This window comes from Oncorhynchus masou, chromosome 29, assembly GCF_036934945.1.
Source record: "Oncorhynchus masou masou isolate Uvic2021 chromosome 29, UVic_Omas_1.1, whole genome shotgun sequence".
NCBI classification, from domain to species: Eukaryota; Metazoa; Chordata; class Actinopteri; order Salmoniformes; family Salmonidae; genus Oncorhynchus; species Oncorhynchus masou.
The window spans coordinates 32,291,138-32,312,359 of NC_088240.1; the positions used below are offsets into that span (position 1 = coordinate 32,291,138).

At 41.6% G+C, this 21,222-nt stretch overlaps 1 protein-coding gene across 1 annotated transcript; it reads left to right on the top strand.

Annotated features, from left to right (window-relative positions):
• Window positions 1–788: 788 nt before the first annotated feature.
• On the top strand, window positions 789–15,035 carry idh1 (isocitrate dehydrogenase (NADP(+)) 1). The gene is made up of 9 exons (XM_064944535.1): window positions 789–934; window positions 2,395–2,517; window positions 10,791–11,082; window positions 11,974–12,076; window positions 12,494–12,671; window positions 12,894–13,045; window positions 13,464–13,604; window positions 13,776–13,938; window positions 14,043–15,035. The coding sequence occupies exons 2-9, from the start codon at window positions 2,396–2,398 to the stop codon at window positions 14,134–14,136; spliced, it is 1,245 nt and encodes a 414-aa protein (XP_064800607.1). The 5' UTR covers window positions 789–934; window position 2,395; the 3' UTR covers window positions 14,137–15,035.
• Window positions 15,036–21,222: the final 6,187 nt, after the last annotated feature.

Sequence of the window (21,222 nt, forward strand, 5' to 3'; positions counted from 1 at the left end):
GAAGATAAATGGTTTCCAAATCCGACAAAATTTGACAATAAAGGAGCTTTAATGCCTGAAATGGAAAATATGTTTTCTTGAAGGTTTAATATGTACTTAATGTTGTGCATTTATTCTTTATTTAAAAACATTGTGCTTTTTGGTCTTAAATTAAGGTTAGGCATAAGGTTAGGTTTAAAATAACTTTTTAAGAAGATAAATTGTTGAAATGGGTGGAGTTTATGACTTTGGCTGTGGTGTGAAGACCAGGCACAATTGTATTTTTTTCAAAGTTACCAGGATTTCACGTGTCCTACTTATCAGTACACTCGTAACAAACTAATCATTACGAAACTTATATTTGATCAAATAAGCCACGTAGCAATAAGCCCTTCATATTTTAACCAAATTCGACACTTATTGACCACCATACAAAAACGAATGACTTGGTGAACGAAAAACGCCACCTGCTGGAGAAGACCGATTTCTGGCCCAGTTATCCTTCTCGTTTAGCCCTTTGCTCTTTGGTGATAGCCGAGCAACTACATATTTTGAAATAGGTTTATTTGAAAGCGCATGAATGTCATATGACTCGTTTTTTTTTGTCAAAATCTACCGCAGATGATCTAATCTATGAATTTCTAAACAACTTGGTTATGAGCAGGTTCTTATGTTGCAATGATTAGCATAGCACAAACCGACCCTCTTGAACAAACACCTACCCGACACCCGCCCATAAATACGCTCCCACAGCTGTGGGGGTTACTGTATTGGCTGTTTTAGATTATACATCTCCGTTGATTGGTACAGGGAGTGTCTTTCGAGCGGGCGAGTGCACGGTTGCCGACGAGGTTGACGCCTCTGTTGATACTTTTGGAAGTCGGTGTAGAACAAGACGTTCTACTGTTTCATCGAGTATTACTTGTTCAGATTGTGGTTCAGGCAGAAAACAAAGGTAGGCATTCATAACATCTTCTTATGCATTTCAGGAGAGTCGCTTATTATGCCTTAAAGCTTACATGTGTGTTCATCGCAAATCCCCATTGTGTTCTGCAACAGTAACCATTGTTGGACTAAACAAAAGCTATTGGGGTCCTTTAAACCATGAAACGGGAATGTACACTGCACAATGCATTGAAATGTTGCTTTCAGATCGTTTTAATGTAGCCAGCGATGTAGGCCTGTTAAATAATTCACAAGTGTGGAGCTTTGTTGTAAAGGATGATAATGACATCTCTTTTTACACCCGGCTCACATACATTCAGGAAGTAGAAAATGAGGATTAACATTAGGTCATTCAGACAGACTGTAACGTAAGATCTAAAGTTTATAACTTTGTCTAGTCTTTGCCAATACTACCAACTCCTCGTCATATGATGTCCATGTGTGTTATCGTGTAACATTCTGGGGCTGCTCTTTCTGGGTCGAATGATTGAACATTGATACAAAGTTTTCAGAAGAAACTTAGTAGGATATCTACTCCAAACTAGCACCAGTAACGTTACTGCATTGATGATTGGTTACATTTTATCTCCAGGGTTTTTTTTGTCGAAGTAACTGAACACATCCTACCTGTCATGTATCGTTCACATTCAGAGAAATAGGGAATAGTTGTATAAATACATTTTGGTCGAGGTATTTGTTAGACTGAAACTTGTCACCCAGAGTTTATATTATTTTACCTTTTATTTAACTTAGAAAATTTCAAATTGTAGCTAGCTAGCTGGCCACCGGAGGACAACATAACCAATGGGATTTGATAGGAGCTCGCTCAAAGCTGATTGATTTTTTTTTTTAAGTATACAAAATTTGCCAATGGCCAAATGCTTGCTGGCTTCCCTTGCCTTCAATGCTACGAGCGGCAACAATATCATACTTGTTTGGACCAGATAGCATCAGATATATGGCCTACATGTAGTGAGACAGAGGGGCGCTGTTTTGCTCGCTCGGATGCTTTCTCCTGTGAGTTACATTCATCCTCTTGCAAATTGATGGAAATGTATGAAACGCAGAGAAACTAAAGTTATTTATTTTGTATATATTTGGGGAGTGGGGGGGCTGGCTTCCCTTGTCATCCGTGAATACACGCCACTGGTAAGTGGCAGGTAGCCTAGTGGTTTTTGGGCAGTAAACAAAAGGTTTCTAGTTTGAATCCCCAATCAGACTAGGTGAAAAATCAGTAGGTGTGCCCTTGAGCAAGGCACTTAACCGTAATTTCTCCTGTATGTCGCTCTGGATTAGTGTCTGCTAAAAGACTAAAATGTACATATAGCTGGCTAAAATGGTCATAACAGTATCACTCCTGAAATAACTTCCAACGCTCAAAACGTTTGGCAGTATAGTCTCAAGCTTGCCAGTTGCCCCTTGTTACCATTGACTCTCTCTTCCCTGGTCTATCTCTCTCCCATGTTCCAGGATGTCTCAGAAGATTAAGGCAGGGTCGGTGGTGGAGATGCAGGGGGATGAGATGACCAGAGTCATCTGGGAGCTCATTAAGGAGAAGCTCATCTTCCCCTACCTGGAGATGGACCTGCACAGGTGAGTTATACCTGCTGACTGTATTCATTAGTGAACACCGTAGAAAAGCATTTTGTAACGGGAAATGTTTTTCAATAAAAATGAGCGCTTCTTATTGGAGAAATTCACGTAGCCCCTCCCAGTTCGGGGGGGGGGTGGACGACTTGTCACACCAGATGAGCTTGTCAACATCTGTTTCAGCTCCTCTGTGATTCAGGTTTTACCTGATTGTCGATACTCTCTTTTCCTGGTCAGGTCATGTAGTCAGGAAAACCCATTTCCCTGTCATTTCCAAGAGTACACACACGTGATGTGGAAATGCTGATAGTCGCTGTGCACTGCACTAGCTAACCCTTGACACTAGCACAATATCACCAAGGACACACCTGTGTGTTAGTTGTCACTGCATATTATTGCGCATTATACAACAGGTGGGTCTAATCCGGATTGCTGATTGGTTAAAAATGCATTCCAGCCGTGTCTATTCCAACAGCTAAATCTGACGTTAAAATACCTATTTACTGATTGTGCAATCCACTGTCTCATCAGCCAAGCAATTCATAAAATCGAGCTCCACTATAAAAAGCATCTAAACATTATATCACATTTCTTTTAGACTAACATTGCGTTTTCAACAGTGGCGATTTGTATAAATCTTGCTGTCTAGCTCTCCTACATTTGCAACATTGTTTCAATATTTAAATTCAATCTCCAGCTGTCCCATGGTAATGAAAGTGTCGGGACGAGGCAGACAGGCAGCGTTTCTCAGTCAGTCGAAATCATGAATCAGCTGGCATCATTTTTATGGATATATACAAAGGAATGTCAATTGAAAAAAGGTAAAATGAAACGAAGTGCAGCGAGTTTGCAGACTTTCCAGCTTCCGTTTGAAGTGATTGTGTTAGCTGTCTTGTTGACTAACTCCTCGGAACAACAGTGTCTTGACGAGTGAACAAATGTTGTATGCCAGACGAAATCACACCTCATTAGCTCATTGTTATGGATGTATCCAAATAAATATCATTAGAAAACAGCGTAAAGAAATGCAAATGTAGCTACTTGACTGTTATTCTGGCTACACTTTTTGACGCGACTGTAAGTTAGCCGTAGTTGGCTAGCTAGCAAGCAAAGGATAAGAACATTGCCAGCCAGTATGGCAATGGAACATTTAGAACAAACGACTGGGACACGACCATAGATGAGAAACAAAAAGACTGAACGAATGGGTCGTGTCTCTAGCAACCAAACTGATTGGCTTGGGTAGCAACCCTAGATTTGTTTTTGGACTATATCTTGTGGAAGGATGAAATACTATGAATATATTCATAAAGTGACATTTTCATAAAAACAAGTAATCATTTGAATATGTTGGTAACCCGTTGTATAGAAGTGATAATTCCCTTGAAGCCGGTGTTTTGGAGGATATATTGTCACGGTTTGCCTAACATCACCTGTGCCAATATACCCTCCAAACACCGGCTTCTCTGGCATTGTCACTTGGGCCTGTTCTTTATTGTACTCTTATGCTACCCTGTGTTAGATGTCTGTTCAGCATGTGTGGAGTGTTTTAAGTATTAGATAAGAGAGAAGAGTGCTTCTGTTGTGCTGCCCAGATCAAAGGGAGTTGGTATAATAATTGGTCACTTGTATAGACAAGTGCATATTCAAATTCTGAGGACAAGTCTGTCCCTGGGTGTAGCATAAAAAGCCATGTGTTATCCAAGCCTGCAGACAATCTGATCACATGACATCAGCAGTCTACTGTAGTTGCTACTCTACTGACTGACCAAGGACAATCAAGAAAATATCATTTTCAAGATGTACAGCTGTATATCTGAACAGTTATAGTCTCATTCTCTAGTACCGTCCATTGAGTTCCCACTCCTCCTTTTTGCACAGCCAGTATATGCCCTTTAGACTGTGGACTGATGACACACACACACCAGTGTTCATTTTGGCACAATTTATTTTTATTTAGTCTAGTCTACTTTCATTAAGTCTTTGTCACATTTTTGTCATTTGAATATTGATTCAGTCTAGTTATTGTCAAAGACAGTGGGCCATTTTAATATCACTGACTTCCATGTGCACAAACAGTTTTCTGCATTACACTCTATCGCATGATTCTCTTCCCAACAGCCAAATTAGCAGAAGAACACATTACTCAGCAGCATATTGAAAATCCCCCCTTGACAGGGCTCCAGACAAGCATCTTTCTCCTGGTGGCACTGGTGCCAATTACTTTTTCAGTTGGCAGCACCAGCCCATGATTTGGTTGCACCAATTTTTCCCCGCAGCGTCACACCATATAAAAAAGATGTTATCACATCATTCACAGTGCTTTAGACTGTGTAATAGACTACTGAGGTGGTAGGCTATTCAATAAATAAGTTGTTTCATCTAACATGTCCAAGCAGGAATGCATGATTCACTCGGAATGGCCGACGCATGCTTCCTATCTTAAAGCCATATCAAATATCTTGGCTGTAAAATAGTTGCTATTGAGCTCAATATTAAGCGATGACCAATAAAATAAAAAAATATAGCCAAAGAAAGTTGAGAACAACAGCAGTTGCATCCAAAGCTTTGTATTTCTCACAATTGCATTTTGAAATGTACAATCAGAAGCCTTTTTTTTTTCTCCCGGTGCGCACATCCGGGAAGAGAGAGGGCTCGCTCATTATTGAAACAGGCCCCAGCGAAACAGGCCCAGGAGCTGGGTAGACTCTTTCATTAAAGGAATTGTGAGGATAATGCACTTTACTGTTTGACCAAATCATGCTTTTATCTGCCGAAAAATAGGATGTTTTGAAACGTTTGATTAATGTGACCATAAGGATGATCAAATGGCACTGATGCAACCAAGTCAAAATGTGACTAAATGTTTGCAGTCTGGAGCCATGCCCCTTGACATACTGTAGCTCAATTGCAATCCAAGCTCTGTCAAGTAGTGGTCTGTTAGGTTGGAGCAAACTAGGTTGGAGCAAACTAACTAGCTTGCATTATAAATATTTTATTACCTGAATGAATATATATGCACACACACACACACACACGGTATATTGGGATTGTGCGCTTTCAGATTTCTCGAGGTTGGTAGTATTTTTCCCAGTCAACTTGTGGGTGCCAATGCTGTCTACTCCAGTGGTGGAAAAAGTACCCAATTTTCATACTTGAATGAAAATAATGATACCTTTTTAACAGAAAATGACTCCAGTAGATGAGGAAATTCACACAGTAAAATAGCACTTGAGTAAAAGTCTAGAAGTATTTGGTTTTAAATATACATAAATATTGAAAGTTAAATATATAAATAATTTCACATTCCTTATTAAGCAAACCAGACCGCATGATTTTATTATTTTAAATTATACTCTAACACTCAGACATCATTTACATACAAATCATTTGTTTTTAATGAGTCTGCCAGATTAGAGGCAGTAGGGATGAGCAGGTATATTCTCTTGATAAGTGTGTGAATTGAAAAATGTTCCTGTCCCGCAAAGCATTCAAAATATTACAAGTACTTTTGGGTGTCAGGGAAAATGTATGGAGTAAAAACTACATTTTCTTTAGGAATGTAGTAGGGTAATATAAACTCATCAAATAGAAACATCCTCTCCCTGTCAACTGCCTTTATTTTCAGCAAACTTAACTTGTGAATCTTGTTATGTTCATACAAATATTTAACAACTGAGACATAAACTGAACAAGTTCCACAGACATGTGACTAACAGAAATGGAATAATGTGTCCCCGAACAAGGGGGATTCAAAGTCAAAAGTAACAGTCAGTATCTGGTGTGGCCACCAGCTGCATTAAGTACTGCAGTGCATCTCCTCATGGACTGCATCAGAATTTGCCAATTCTTGCTGTGAGATGTTACCCCACTCTTCCACCAAGGCACCTGCATATTCTCGAACATTTCTGGGGGGAATGGCCCTAGCCCTCACCCTCCGATTCAACAGGTCCCAAACATGCCCAATGGGATTGAGATCTGTGCTCTTCGCGGGCCATGGCAGAACACTGACATTCCTGTCTTGCAGGAAATCATGCACAGAACAAGCAGTATGGCTGGTGGCATTGTCATGCTAGAGGGTCATGTCAGGATGAGCTTGCAGGAAGGGTACCACATGAGGGAGGAGGATGTCTTCCCTGTAACGCACAGTGTTGAGATGGCCTGCAATGACAACAATGATGCTGTGACACACCGCCCCAAACCATGATGGGCCCTCCAAATCGATCCCGCTCTAGAGTACCGGCCTCGGCGTAATGCTCATTCCTTCGACAGCAAACGTGAATCTGACAATCACCCCTGGTGAGACAAAACCGCAACTCATCAATGAAGAGCACTTTTTTGCCAGTCCTGTCTGGTTCAGCGATGGTGGGCTTGTGCCCATAGGTGACGTTGTTGCCGGTGAGGACCTGCCTTACAACAGGCCTACAAGCCCTCAGTCCAGCCTCTCTCAGCCTATTGCGGACAGTCTGAGCACTGATGGAGGGATTGTGCATTCCTAACTCAGGCAGTTGTTGTTGCCATCCTGTACCTGTCCCGCAGGTGTGATGTTCGGATGTACCGATCCTGTGCAGGTGTTGTTACACGTGGTCTGCCACTGTGAAGACGATCAGCTGTCAGTAGAAAAGCCTCTTTAGTGTCCTAAGTTTTCATAACTGTGACCTTAATTGCCTACCGTCTGTAAGCTGTTAGTGTCTTAACGACCGTTCCACAGGTACATGTTCGTTAATTGTTTATGGTTCATTGAACAAGCATGGGAAACAGTGTTTAAATCCTTTGCAATGAAGATCTTTGAAGTTATTTGGATTTTTACGAATTATCTTTGAAAGACCGGGGCCTTTTCTCTTTTTGCTGAGTATGTATGTACTTTTTAATTTTTTTTTTACTTAAGTACTTTACACCACTGGTCTTCTCCGTGGGAACGTTGCATTCGGTCTTGTTTGAATCGACACAATAAGTGTCTCCAAAAGTTGCCCCCTTTGCTACAAGGAGCTTGTGCCGTGCACCGGGAGAGTAGCCATGCCGTGTACCTTATTTGCATCAATGATGTGTTTCAGCCAGATTGGAGAGCTGTTCAATCTCTCCACAAACTCTTGCCCATTCTATTTACTAGTCAGATTTTAGTCAGAGATAATTTAGTCTAGTCTCATTTTCATCAACTGAAATTAAAAATGATTTCCATTGAGTTTTTTCTGGGTCTATTTAGTCAGTTATCTTCTAGTTAATTGCCACTGAAAATAGGTGTTTGATAAATTTCATTATTTTTGTTGACAGAATTAACACACACACACACACAGGAGTTCAGCTGCAGTGCAGTTAATATCACAATTCACATGACCTCACCCTGTGTCTTAACTCAACTTCAAAACTGAGTTTTGGACCGTTAAGTTAAAGGCCCGGAATAAATCCATAAGGTCGGTTTGTAAGAGCTTATGAGTTTGCTTTTTTTTCACAATATTTTCAGTATTAATGCAAGAAGATAAGGTGTAATAGTAAATATATGAGCACAGTCAAGTCATATAAACCTCCAAGTGTTCCAAACCCATGGCCTAACCTCTTTTTAGTAATTTTAAAAAATGTATCAAATTATGGCATCTGTGAAGTTGGTCAAGCAAGAATGCCTAACTGATAGCTTGAGGTGGGGGGCTTCTTGGTGGGTTGTGTTATTCCTGCTGTCTGGGTTTCTGTGTGTCTGTAGGGCACCCTCATTAGTTTTAGGAATGGATTCATTGTGATGGGGGATGTGGTGTGAGTGGAAGGGTCATCTTGGTCAATCCTTCAGACTTCATAAGCTGCACTGCCACCTGAGAGGGCTGTTTATCTCCTTCACACACAATTACACAAAGCCTGTAATGCTGTTTCACACCGTCTCAGAGATTGTGTGTGGTGTTTCACAGTGACATTGAATTACACTTCTACTGTGTGCTGATCTGTGGTTGTGTATCCTACTATTTCTTATCTAACGTACAGTATTTCTGTGGTGCAGCACATTGTTGTAATACTGGGCTACGGATGAGAGGAGTGGAATGAGAACTGGATGAAGAGTAGTTTCTGAAGGCCATCAGTTTCCACAAGGAAAGGCCTACAAGCAAATTCTGGGTTTTTATGCTTCGTCTTGTCTTTTTGGAAGTACGTGTGCACACAAAGTTCTATTTTTGTGGGGTGATGAAACTGGTGTTCCTTCCTACACTACCTTGTTGTTGTGAGCAGAGCATCCCCATCCCTTGCAAGGATGTGTTGGGTCTTTCAGAGGAGCAATTAATTTGTTCAGTCACGCAGCAGCGGGTAAAGACTGAGTTTTTTTTGTTTGTTTGTTAGAATCTTCAACAGTGCCTTCAGAATGTATTCGACTTTTTCCACAATTTGTTGTTAATAAGTAGGATTAAAAATGTTTTTAATTGTATTTTTTTTGTCAATGATCTATACAAAACACTAATGTCAGTTGATATGAAAAGGGGGGAAAAACACAAATATATATATCTTGATTTTAGGTAAGTATTCAACCCCCCTAAGTCAATACTTGTTAGAATCACCTTAGGCACTGATTACAGCTGTGAGTCATTCTGGGTAAGTCTCTAAGAGCGTTCCACACCTGGATTGTGCAACATTTGTCCATTTTATTAATTCGTCAAGCTGTCATATTGGTTGTTGATCATTGCTAGACAACCTTTTTCAGGTCTTGCCATAGATCCTCAAGTAGATTTAAGTCAAAACTGTAACTCGGCCACTCAGGAATATTCACTGTCTTCTTGGTAAGCAACTCCAGTGTAGATTTGCCCTTGTGTTTTAGATTATTGTCCTGCTGAAAGGTGAATTAATCTTCCAATGTATGATGGAAAGCAGAATGAACCAGGTTTTGTTCTAGGATTTTGTCTGTGCTTAGCTACATTCTGTTTTGTTTTTTATCCTGGTAAAACTCCCCAGTCCTCAACGATTACAAGCATACTCATAACATGATACAGCCACCACTATGCTTGAAAATATGGAGAGTGGAACTCAGTAATATGTTGTATTGGATTTGCCCTAAATGTTACACTTTGTATTCAGGACAAGTGAATTAATTGCCTATTTTTCTTTTTTTTAATCCATCTACCAATAGGTGCCCTTCTTTGCGAGGCATTGAAAACCTCCCTGGTCTTTGAGGTTGAATCTGTGTTTGAAATTCACTGCTCTTCTGATGGACCTTACAATTATCTGTATGTGTGGGTTACAAAGATGAGGTGGTCATTCAAAAAGCATGTTAAACACTTATTGCACACAAAGTCCATGTGACTTGTTAAGCACATTTTACTCCTGATCTTAGTTAGGCTTGCCATAACAAAGGGGTTGAATAATTATTGACACAGGACATTTCAGCTTTTCATTTGTAAAAATATCTAAAAACATCATTCCACTTTGAGGTACTGTGTGTAGGTTACTGACAAAAATGCAAACCGAAAGGCTTTGTTTCCTGGGTCCCATGCTGCTTTGCTACAGTGTGGCTCTGTGAACTGGTAGAGCAGGGGACTCATGGTGAGGTGGTTCAGTCATCTGAGGTAGCGGTTTGGATTGGGAATCCCCACTGACTTCATTATAGAAGACTTAAAACCAAGAGTCAGGTGAACTACTGTTCGGTGGTCTGGGGAAATGCATCATCAAGTGAAGTTAGGAGACTACAGAATGCACAGAACAAAGCAGCAAGGATTGTTTTAAGGTGGAGATATGGTTCTATGCGTTATCCAGACAGAAAACAGAAATAAGCAAAATACCATTTTTGATTTAGAGCCATAAAGAAATTGAATAAATTAACTGAGCAAACTAGAAACATTTCAATATATACATTTTAAACATTATTTTAAAACAATTTTAAATATAATACATAGAAATGTTGTGGGACTATAGTAGATGAAGAATCAATATTTTTTTTAGATTGAGTATTTATTGGGTCATTATGTTAGTATATTATGCATGTTTGTAAGAGTGTGCTATATGTGAAAATGTGTTTGTATTATACATTGTATTTTAATGTTTAAGGACTCTTGGAAGATTAGTCCAAATGGGGACTAAAATAGATCCAAATCAAACATAAACAATACAATCATATTTAATTATGATTCAATTTGTGTATCATAGAATCGCCAACTGTAAAACAAATAATATAATGTCAGAGATTAGTTTCACAGGCCCACACACATCATGGCATTTGCCCTCTCATGAAACCTGACTAACTAAATTGTACTTTCTCCCTACCCCCTTCCCTGCTCCTCTCTTCTGCTACCCCCTCCCTGCACTTCCATCAGCTACGACCTAGGCATGGAGAACCGCGACGCCACGGATGACAAGGTTACCGTTGAGGCGGCAGAGGCGACGCGACGATACAACGTGGGCATTAAGTGTGCCACCATCACGCCGGACGAGAACCGGGTGGAGGAGTTCAAGTTGAAGCAGATGTGGCGTTCGCCCAACGGGACCATCCGTAACATCCTGGGAGGCACCGTGTTCAGAGAGGCCATCATCTGTAAGAACATCCCCCGCCTGGTGCCCGGCTGGGTCAAACCCATCATCATCGGCAGGCACGCCCACGGAGACCAGGTAACCGTTTACCAACCGTTCAGCAGTAGAACCCTTACTAACCATTCATCAACCCTTCTTTACTCCCTGCACCCCTAATGAGTCCCAAGGTCGCTCTCAAGGCCCTCGCTTCCTTAAATCTACCATTTTTGAAGGTAATTGATAGACGACACAATGTGTTTGTTTATTAGTTCCTTGTATTTGTTAACACGTTTTCAATGAAAGGAGATCTTGTACACCAGTCTCAAAATCAGTAACCGACCCAGTTGATCACATGTTAACCTCATGCCGACTAGAGCTGTGGTTGTCAGGCCTGCTCACAGGGAGACAGATGGGCATGCAGGGCCCTGGTGTTGTCGCTGAAGGCTCAGTCAGTTACTGATTAAATGGATCTGTTGCCCTTTGGACCATGACGTTGATACTTGTCTCCCTGGATCCAAGTCTGAAACTGCTACATCATTCATCCTGTACAGCAGCTAGAGGATAATGTACTTGGCACCATGGTACTTGGCACCATGCCTTAGTTAATATGATCAAATGAGGTGAGCGCTGGATTGGTTACTGATTGTTGAGAATCGTGTCACGTTACGGCCTGGATGCATGATACATGTTTTGTTTTACTGCTATTTCTCGATTTGCTTGTTTTGCTGCATCCACACTCCTGATTGGTAGAAGCCATTCGGAACAATGTTTCATATTAGCCCAATATACAACAGCATTGTAACCTGTCATCTATTCATAAAGAACTGTTAGCATATCCCTCTGAGATGACCTTGGAGAGTGGGGTCACAACCAGGGTCTGCCATTATTGCCTGTTGCACCAGACAGGGGGTGGTATTGCTGTTTTCCTCCACTAGATGGAGTCCTGTCTGTATTACATCTATTGACCTGTTCTCCTGCCTCTTTTCACAGTACAAGGCCACTGACTTTGTAGTACCAGGGCCTGGGAGATTGGAGATGAAATTCACACCCAAGTCTGGGGAGCCAATGAACTTTGTTGTCCACGACTTTGAAGGTCAAGCAACATGTTTACTTGTCGATGAAAATCTATCTTTGTTCTTCTATAGGCAATAATGTCCAGTACAGATTGTCTCCCTTATAACACTGTGTTAGCCTATGGTGCCAGCCTGGGTACATTGTATTGACTATCTTTACATTATGTTTGCAGTGTAAATATTACAAAATGAGACCAGCGTTATCTGATTTAACTCTGCTTGTAGGATAAATCTGCCAATGGACCTCCCTTTCCTGAACCTACTCTAGACAAACCTTGAACTTTGATTTAAGGTTGGCGCCATTGTTCTGTTTGAGTGAGAAAAGGCTGTCTTAATGAGGCTGTGTGTGTGTGTGCATGTTTCTTTGTGTGTGTTTGTGTGACTGTGTACCGTATCTACATGAGAATGATGCATGTGTCTGTCTCTCTGTCCTCCAGGTTCAGGTGGTGTGGCTCTGGGGATGTACAACACCGACAGCTCCATCAGGGACTTTGCCCACAGCTCCTTCCAGATGGGCCTGGTTAAAGGCTGGCCTCTGTATCTCAGCACCAAGAACACCATCCTCAAGAAGTATGACGGGCGCTTCAAAGATATCTTCCAGGAGATCTACGAGAAGTAAGACTGCCTAACCGCAGAACATTTAACCAAGTCGAGTAAATCATTATTATCCCTATTGGCAATATATTTTTCAGGAAGTAGATCATACACATGAAACATGATCATTATCAATAAAGAATGGTCGATATATGGTCAATGGCAGGCAAGCCCCAAGAATGGACAGTTTGAGGTTTAGGTGTGTAAACCCTGTCCTCAGACCTGTTCCCATGTGTGTCGCAGGGAGTACCGCTCTAAGTTTGAGCAGAAGGGGATCTGGTATGAGCATCGTCTGATTGATGACATGGTGGCTCAGGCCATGAAGTCTGATGGAGGATTCATCTGGGCCTGCAAGAACTATGACGGAGACGTTCAGTCTGACTCTGTAGCACAAGGTGAGATTGTGTACTACAGTAGCTAGCTCTGAGGGATAAACAGTATCACAAGGTGAGATTGTGTACTACAGTAGCTAGCTCTGAGGGATAAACAGTATCACAAGGTGAGATTGTGTACTACAGTAGCTAGCTCTGAGGGATAAACAGTATCACAAGGTGAGTTACTGTTTAGCTAGGCTTTCTGAATGAAAACCATGTCATTGGCTACATTGCTATATAGCTCACCTTAGCTGTAGGTTTTCAAGGCAGACTATACACTGTATTATGATAGAAATAGCAACAGGAGTTCCAGGATAATGAGGAGAATGTGGCAAAAAACAACAAGCAGTCGCCCCTTCTGGCTGTACAAGCTTTTAGCTCTAGTTTGCTGTTCAGCACTTTGCGACATATGTATTCAATGTATTTGTGTGTCCACCAGGCTACGGGTCCCTGGGTATGATGACCAGTGTGCTCATCTGTCCTGACGGTCGTACAGTAGAGTCAGAGGCTGCCCACGGTACAGTAACACGCCACTACAGACAGCACCAACAGGGCAAGGAGACCTCCACCAACCCCATTGGTAAATAGAAAACATTGTATCTCTGACTGATAATACCTGCTCTTAAATCCTCTAGTCTAGCTTCTTCCTTTTCACAGTTTTTAGATCTGAATGTACCAGCCAAGAGAAATAAAGGCAATACAAGGACCTAGGAAAAGATGTCCCTTATGTGTTATGGTCGTGTGTGCGCAGCGTCCATCTTTGCGTGGTCGCGGGGGCTGCTGCACCGGGCGAAGCTGGATGACAACGCAGAGCTGCGTGTGTTTGCTGAGGCCCTGGAGGTTGTCTGCATTGAGACCATCGAGGCTGGCTTCATGACCAAGGATCTGGCTATCTGTGTCAAAGGCATGGCAAAGTGAGTCTCAATCTCTCTCACACACACACACACACACACAGTAAACCTGATTATGAAACTAGACATTCAAACTTTCTTACTTTTCCCCTCTCCTCCTTTCTTAGTACCAAACGCTCAGACTACCTGAACACCTTTGAATTCTTGGATAAGCTGGCGGAAAACCTGAAGATCAAGATGTCCAACCAACCCAAACTGTGATCTCCTTAGCTCTCAATTACACACACACACACACTGTTGACACCCGGGACTATGGGTCCCAAGCCAACACTAAACCACTGACGGAGGGACTGTTTGACACAGTACTGAATCAATCATTCCCATCTCCAGGTGTCTGTCTGCTAATGGAGGTTCCTTGTCCAGGAGGAGGGGATGTAGGCTGACCTGAGGCCCCTCCATCGATCATTCACCACTATAGCAAAGCCATATCTTCTGGTAACACTCATCCAGTCTAAGTGTCCTGAATCTTAACTTGAGATCCATGAGCAAACTCATGTTTATCATGATTTAAGAGATCTGTGAGTTAAATGTGATTATCCAAGTTAGGATTCTGCCAAGTATGATCTTATGACTGTCAATACATCACATACAGATGGTTCCAGAAATCAGACTGGACACAGTCAGTAATATATTTTGCGATAATTGCACTTTTTAAAATATTTTTTATGATGACGTGTGTGTTTTTAAGTGTTGTCAGTCAGTGATCAGTAATAGTGGATTGTCCTGCCTGAGTTTGTTTGAGGGTCGTCTTACCATTGTTGCCTTATTTGTTTAATGTCAAGTAATTGATCTGTGTCACACATAATATATTCCATGTCGACTACTGTGGTAGACGAAAGCCTGCTTGATTTTTGACTATGTTCATGTGGTCTTTGATTTACACAACAGTGTTTGCATCACTTACTCCTTATGGATGGTTGTGGAAGGGGTTGTTGTGGGCCTGCTTGTTATCTTTGTGTGTATAATCCATAGCTTAACACTTTACTCCTCAAATACAGAAACCAGTGTCAATGTACGTCTGCCAGTATCGGGTTGTTGGTTGGTACTCGATGGTGTGTGTGGTTAGAATATTAACTCAATAAATATTTTATTTTAGTGTGGTTTTGTGCTTTTAGTTTTTCTTGTCTAACCAATCGATCCAAATGTTTCAAAAAAAGAGCTGTTTATCTAGCTCCACTATATCTTACAAGAACAGCTTTGGAAATTTGTGGAAATATAATTTTCCTCTTAAAGTTTGCCACCAGATGGTGCCATTGTAATCCATTTGACATTGTCATGATTGGTTGTCGTGACGATGCATGTGCATATTCCTTTTAACTGCTCTCAAAACTGAATATAATGGTAGGTTTGCAAAGTAACCCTGGGTACAAAGCAGTATCCATGTAATCATACAAACCAACATGACCGTATCACAGGTTGTCAGATTGAATCTGACTTCCAGGACTGAGCCATTACTCAGTCACTGAAGTGGAATGAATATATCATCTGTAGCTTCTTTATTATCATGCAGAGATAGACAATAGGCGCTTCATATCCAATGTATTATCAGTTGCAGCACAACATCCATGTAATCCTAATATCACTGTATGGATGACTGTCTGGGTGGTGCATCCACATTGGGAGTATAGGCCTACAGCAGTGCAGTCCTCATACACACTCAGGGGCACCCTTGACATGATTAGCTTTTTGCACCAGATGGCATCCACTTGGTTAATCCTAGTGGAAGCCGAGCTGGATGGCTAGAGACACCGAGGAAGGAAAAGCAGAGGCACTTGGTTCTCTACATCCTCCATTGGATGTCCAAGGTTTCCTATAAGGTATCTGAGCCTGCAGGGCTGCTACTATTGTCCCAACGTAATTGGATTTTGTCCGGGGGAAGGAAGTCTCATTTGCCAGTCTGAGGCTCCACAAAGATGGCTGTGCCACTGAAAGAGCAGGATCATTACCTGTGAATGTGAACAGTGGTTACTGTTTTCAATCAGGGATGGATGGGACAATGTAGCATGTTGCTTGTTGTTGATGTCTCTGTCTTATTGATCTGTCAGCCCTCAGAGGGAGTAAACCCAGCTAGCACATAACATTCTGAAAATGTTTCTTAGAGCTTGGTGAGAGTGTGGTTGTCCCTTCATTACTTTAACAGAACATTTACTGAAAGTTAGAACATGGTTACAGTTAATGTTGGTAATGTTCTAGGGACATTATCCAACTGGTTTGATATTGGGAATGTTTTCAGATGGTTCCCAGAACATTCAGAAGCAACATTATGCTGTGGGAATGTCAATACTTCAGCATAACGTTTCCTCGTGGTTCTATTTAAAGTCATGTTCTCATATTGTTCGAAGAACAAAGAAAACGTTCCATAAAAACCACAACTTCAGTAACGTTCAGAGAACATTCTAGGAATGTTATTTAAAAACATATGTTCCATTCTTAGCATCAACTAAACTCTTTGTCCTCTTGTTCAGGTGTGTTGGCCTCGCCCGCTAATTGGCCACACCTGATCTTAATGAGTTCTTGTTTACTTTGAAATGGGGTATGTTTGAATAGACAAAAATTAACAACTTTATATGTGTAAAAAAGCAAGGCACTACCTCCATCCTGGTGGTGCAGTGGACTTATTCCATTGATAGAGAACAGAAGATTATAGGTTTGAAACTCACTGATGCTGCTGAGGGGAGCGCCGCTCATAATAACGTCTGGAATGGCGTGTAACACACAGAATCCATGTGTTTGGTGTACAGTATTTGGTACCATTCCACTAATTTCCCTCCAGCTATTACCACGAGCCCGTCCTACCCAATTTAAGGTGCCACCAACCTCCTGTGCTTTCTATAGCTGTATCTCTATGGCGACTACACATTTAGCACATCATGCAGTGAAAACCATATGTTTCTTAGAGTGTGGTTGTCCTACGGTTACTTTGCATGCAACCTTTCCACAACTTTCTCAGATTGGTGCAGGATAGTTGCTTGGCTTTAAGGACCTTGACAAAGAAAACGTTATTTACTTGGTATTTCATTAATGTAGCCCTTTAAACTTTTTGATTGGTGTCTAAATTTAAACGCAGCAGCTGTACAGGAACATTCTATACATGACGTCAGAGCTCAGGTTCTACGCTTTACAGCTCTGATTGGGTTTTGACTGACAAGAAGTTGCCCCCATCCTTCCCGCTAATTGGGCAGCTTTTGTAAAAGACAAATGTTGTACGAGTGAGGGAAATACTGTAAATGAAGGGAACTCAATGCATTTTAAAAGATGAGAGGATTATTTTTCACATCTTTTTTTATTCTGTTTTCTCAGTATCCAATTGGTCATAACAGTCTTGTTTCATTGCTGCAACTCCCGTACGGACTTGGGAATGGCGAAGGATGAGAGCCGTGCATCCTCCGAAATACAACCCAACCAAGCCACACTGCTTCTTGACACAATGCCCACTTTACCCAGATGCCAGACTCACCAATGTGTCAGAGGAAACACCATACACCTGGCAACCATGTCAGTGTGCACTGAGCCCAGCCCGCCACAGGAGTCGCTAGTGCGCGATGGGACAAGGACAACCCTGCCGGCCAAACCCTCCCCTAACCCAGACGACGCCAGGCCAAATGTGCGCCGCCCCATGGATCTCCTAGGTTGCAGCCAGCTGCGACAGAGCCTGGACTCAAACCCAGAATCTCTAGTGGCACAGCTAGCGATGTAGTGCCTTAGACCACTGCGCCATTCGGGAGGCCAGGGTGTCATTGTCAATGGCGCCCTGAGACCACTAAGTAAAAGATTAAAATAATATAACAAAATACAATAACAAGTACACCACACCAAAACATCACCAACATCACAGCCATAATAAATAAGTGACTAAATAAATCAAAAAATAATTGCACACCTCGGTGAACTAATTTATCATCAGGGTTTTAAAATGCCCTAGTGGTACCAGGGAAACCAAATGTAATTAATTTTGTAAGTGATTCCAAAAATGTGGAGTGTGAAAACTAAAAGCCCTAAGAACGGGTTTGGTATATCATTCTTTTATATGTTAGCAATGAAGTTAGGTCAATCAATCACATGTATTTATAAAGACCTTTTTACATCAGCAGATGTCACAAAGTGCTATACAGAAACCCAGCCTAAAACCCCAAACAGCAAGCAATGCAGATATAGAAGCATGGTGGCTAGGAAAAACTCCATAGAAAGGCTGGAACCTAGGCTCTGAGCGGTGGCCAGTCCTCTTCTGGCTGTGCCAGGTGGAGATTATAACAGTACATGGCCAAGATGTTCAAACGTTCATAGATGACCAGCAGGGTCAAATAATAATAATCACAGTGTTTGCAGAGGGTGCAACAGGTCAGCACCTCAGGAGTAAATGTCAGTTGGTTTTCATAGCTGATCATTCAGAGTTAGAGACAGCAGGTGCGGTAAAGAGAGAGAGTCAAAAACAGCAGGTCCGGAACCAGGTAGCACGTCCGGTGAACAGGTCAGAGTTCCATAGCCGCAGGCAGAACAGTTGAAACTGGAGCAGCAGTACGACCAGGTGGACTGGGGACAGCAAGGAGTCATCAGGCCAGGTAGTCCTGAGGAATGGTCCTAGGGCTCAGGTCCTTTGAGAGAAAGTGAGAAGGAGAGAGAAAGAAAAAGAGAGAGAGAGAGAGGGAGAGAGAGAGAGAATTAGAGGGAGCATACTTAAATTCACGTAGGACACCGGATAAGACAGGAGAAAATACTCCAGATTTAACAGACTGACCCTAGCTCCCCGACACATAAACTATTGTAGCATAAATACTGGAGGCTGAGACAGGAGGGCTCGTGTGACACTGTGGCCCCATCCGACGATCCCCCCAAACAGGGCGTTGGCCCAGGCAGGATATAACCTCACCCACTTTGCCAAAACACAGCCCCTACACCACTAGAAGGATATCTTCAACCACCAACTTACTACCCTGAGACAAGGCCGAGTATAGCCCATGAAGATCTCCCCCACAGCACGAACCCGAGGGGGGCGCCAAACCTGGACAGGAAGATCACATCAGTGACTCAACCCACTCAAGTGACGCACCCCTCCTAGCGACGGGATGGAAGAGCACCAGTAAGCCAGTGACTCAGCCCCCGTAATAGGGTTAGAGGCATAGAATCCCAGTAAATTGGAAGCTAATGGCAGGGATGCAGGACTGTGTTATAAACAAAACAACTACAAGCATGCTTGCTCTAGTTCCTCAACGGCACAGCTAGGAGAGCTCAAAAAAGCACCTTATAGTTGAAATAACATCTTTGAGTCTTCTTTGAGTCATAAAAGTGCATTGAAATGACTGTGCACACTGTGTCACTTGGAGTCACCAGTTTGACCTCTCACTCAAACCCTTGGGATTTTTTTGTCTTATGTTGCACCTAACCCAAATTTTCCAAGAATATTCTTATCATATTACTGAATGTATCCAGAGTATTTTCAGATTTCGTTGTTGACAAATACGGCGAAAAGTACAGTAAATGTAAAATGCACATAAAATCAAAAGTGTCATGTTTGGATTCAGTCTTGTGTCAGGTGAACTGTTGTGTCCTCAGCTTTAGTTTAATAATGTTTCCATAATCTCCAAATTGTTCCCTTTTAATCGCTATCATTCAATTTAGCCCTATCCATATAGGCCAATTCCCACTAGTGTAAAGGGTTAACAGAATGCTTCCTGAGAGTTCAAACATGGTTACATTTCAATTCAAATTTGGTAATGTTCTAGGAACGTTCTCCAACTGGTTTGACTTTAGGCATGTTCTCAAATAGTTCAGTGAATGTTAAGAAACAACATTCTTCTGTGGGAATTTCAGAACTTCAGCATAATGTTTCCTGCAGGTTTCCTCACGGTTCTATTTAAAGTCATGTTCTCAAATAGTTCTGAGAACGTTAAGAAAACGTTCCATGAAAACCACAAGAAAACTTTGGTAATGTTCAGATAATGTTCTAAGAATGTTATTTAAAAACATACATTCAGGTCTCAGTATCAACAAAACTCTATCTTGTTAATTGTGTTCAGGTGAGTTGGCCGCACCCACTAACAGATCTTAATGAGTGCTTGTTTCCTTTGAAATCTGTTTGAATAGAATAGCTTTGTATGTGTAAAAAAACATGGCATGCTGGCGGGGTGTACTTATTCCATTGACAGGGAACAGAAGATTATAGGTTCAAATCTCACTGATGCTGTGTCACAATAAAAAAAATAGTTTTCATGATTAATGTCTGATTAAGTAAATTAAGTTCCATGTGTCCTATCTGTGCTTGCAGTTCATAAAAGTGAACTCAAAATAAGCTACCAGTGTTACTAAAAGTCATATTGAAACATTCAGTGAAAGTTTTAAGGACGTTATTCAAAAACCTCCAAATAACCTATAATTTCCGTTCTCAGAGCGTTAATAAAACCTCCCAGGAAAACGTTCAAGGAACCAGAGTAAAACATTCTCAGAACCTACCTGTAACATGTAAATAATATTCCCAGAAAAGTCGGGAAACATATGGCTTTGTTCCCACAACAAATGTGAAGCCAAAAACGTATATGTTCCCACAACTTCCAAGGAACCAAATGTGCCAGCTGGGTACATCCAGCCAGGAAGCTGTCTCTTCAGGTTGGTCATATGTTGATACTGTTGGTTTAGTCCGTGCTTTGAATGAACACATTCAGGAGGTCTAGTCTTGTAGTCCTAAATGTTTACTGCTATACATTTGGCCCCCTTTCAATTAAGTCTTTGTCCATCCTCCCTCTCATATCCTATAGTCATGATATTCATAATTACCACATACTATGCCCTTTACAGGCCCCTATAGAACAGCATATATAATGGCAACATAATGGCATGATTATGATTGTTCTGTTTTACCTTTTTACATAGGATTGAAATGTACTAGATGTCTACCGGTATGTGACTTAGCCTTGCATAGCAAACAGACACCCTGGTAAAAAATGCCATTCCAACATGAAAAACCCCCAGATCATAATACACAGTCAAATTGCCCCTATTTCTCCTGAAATCACTTCCTTTTCACAGATTTATAAGATAAGAGCTGTGTTTTCCTTTGTGTTCTTCTGTCTGTATTCTAACTCTGTCTCTGTTCTGTGGTGAGGACACCTTGCTCCGGTAGGGAGGACATAAGAGGCCCCTGTGCTGCCGTTTCCATGGGGACCCAACAGCCACTCTACTCTTCAAAAGCGGTCGAGCAGAGCAGAGGTAGCGGGCCCTTTGTGTTGGAGAGGGAGAGAGCAGAACAACACTGGCCAGATGAAAGCACTGCCATCCTTAAACCCAATCATAATT

Excerpts from the sequence above, each read along its gene's own strand:
- idh1 (XM_064944535.1), top strand. The coding sequence starts at position 2,396 with ATGTCTCAGAAGATTAAGGCAGGGTCGGTGGTGGAGATGCAGGGGGAT. Across the intron at positions 2,518-10,790 it reads CTGGAGATGGACCTGCACAG|CTACGACCTAGGCATGGAGA; the intron begins GTGAGTTATACC and ends CACTTCCATCAG. Across the intron at positions 13,046-13,463 it reads GTCTGACTCTGTAGCACAAG|GCTACGGGTCCCTGGGTATG; the intron begins GTGAGATTGTGT and ends TGTGTCCACCAG.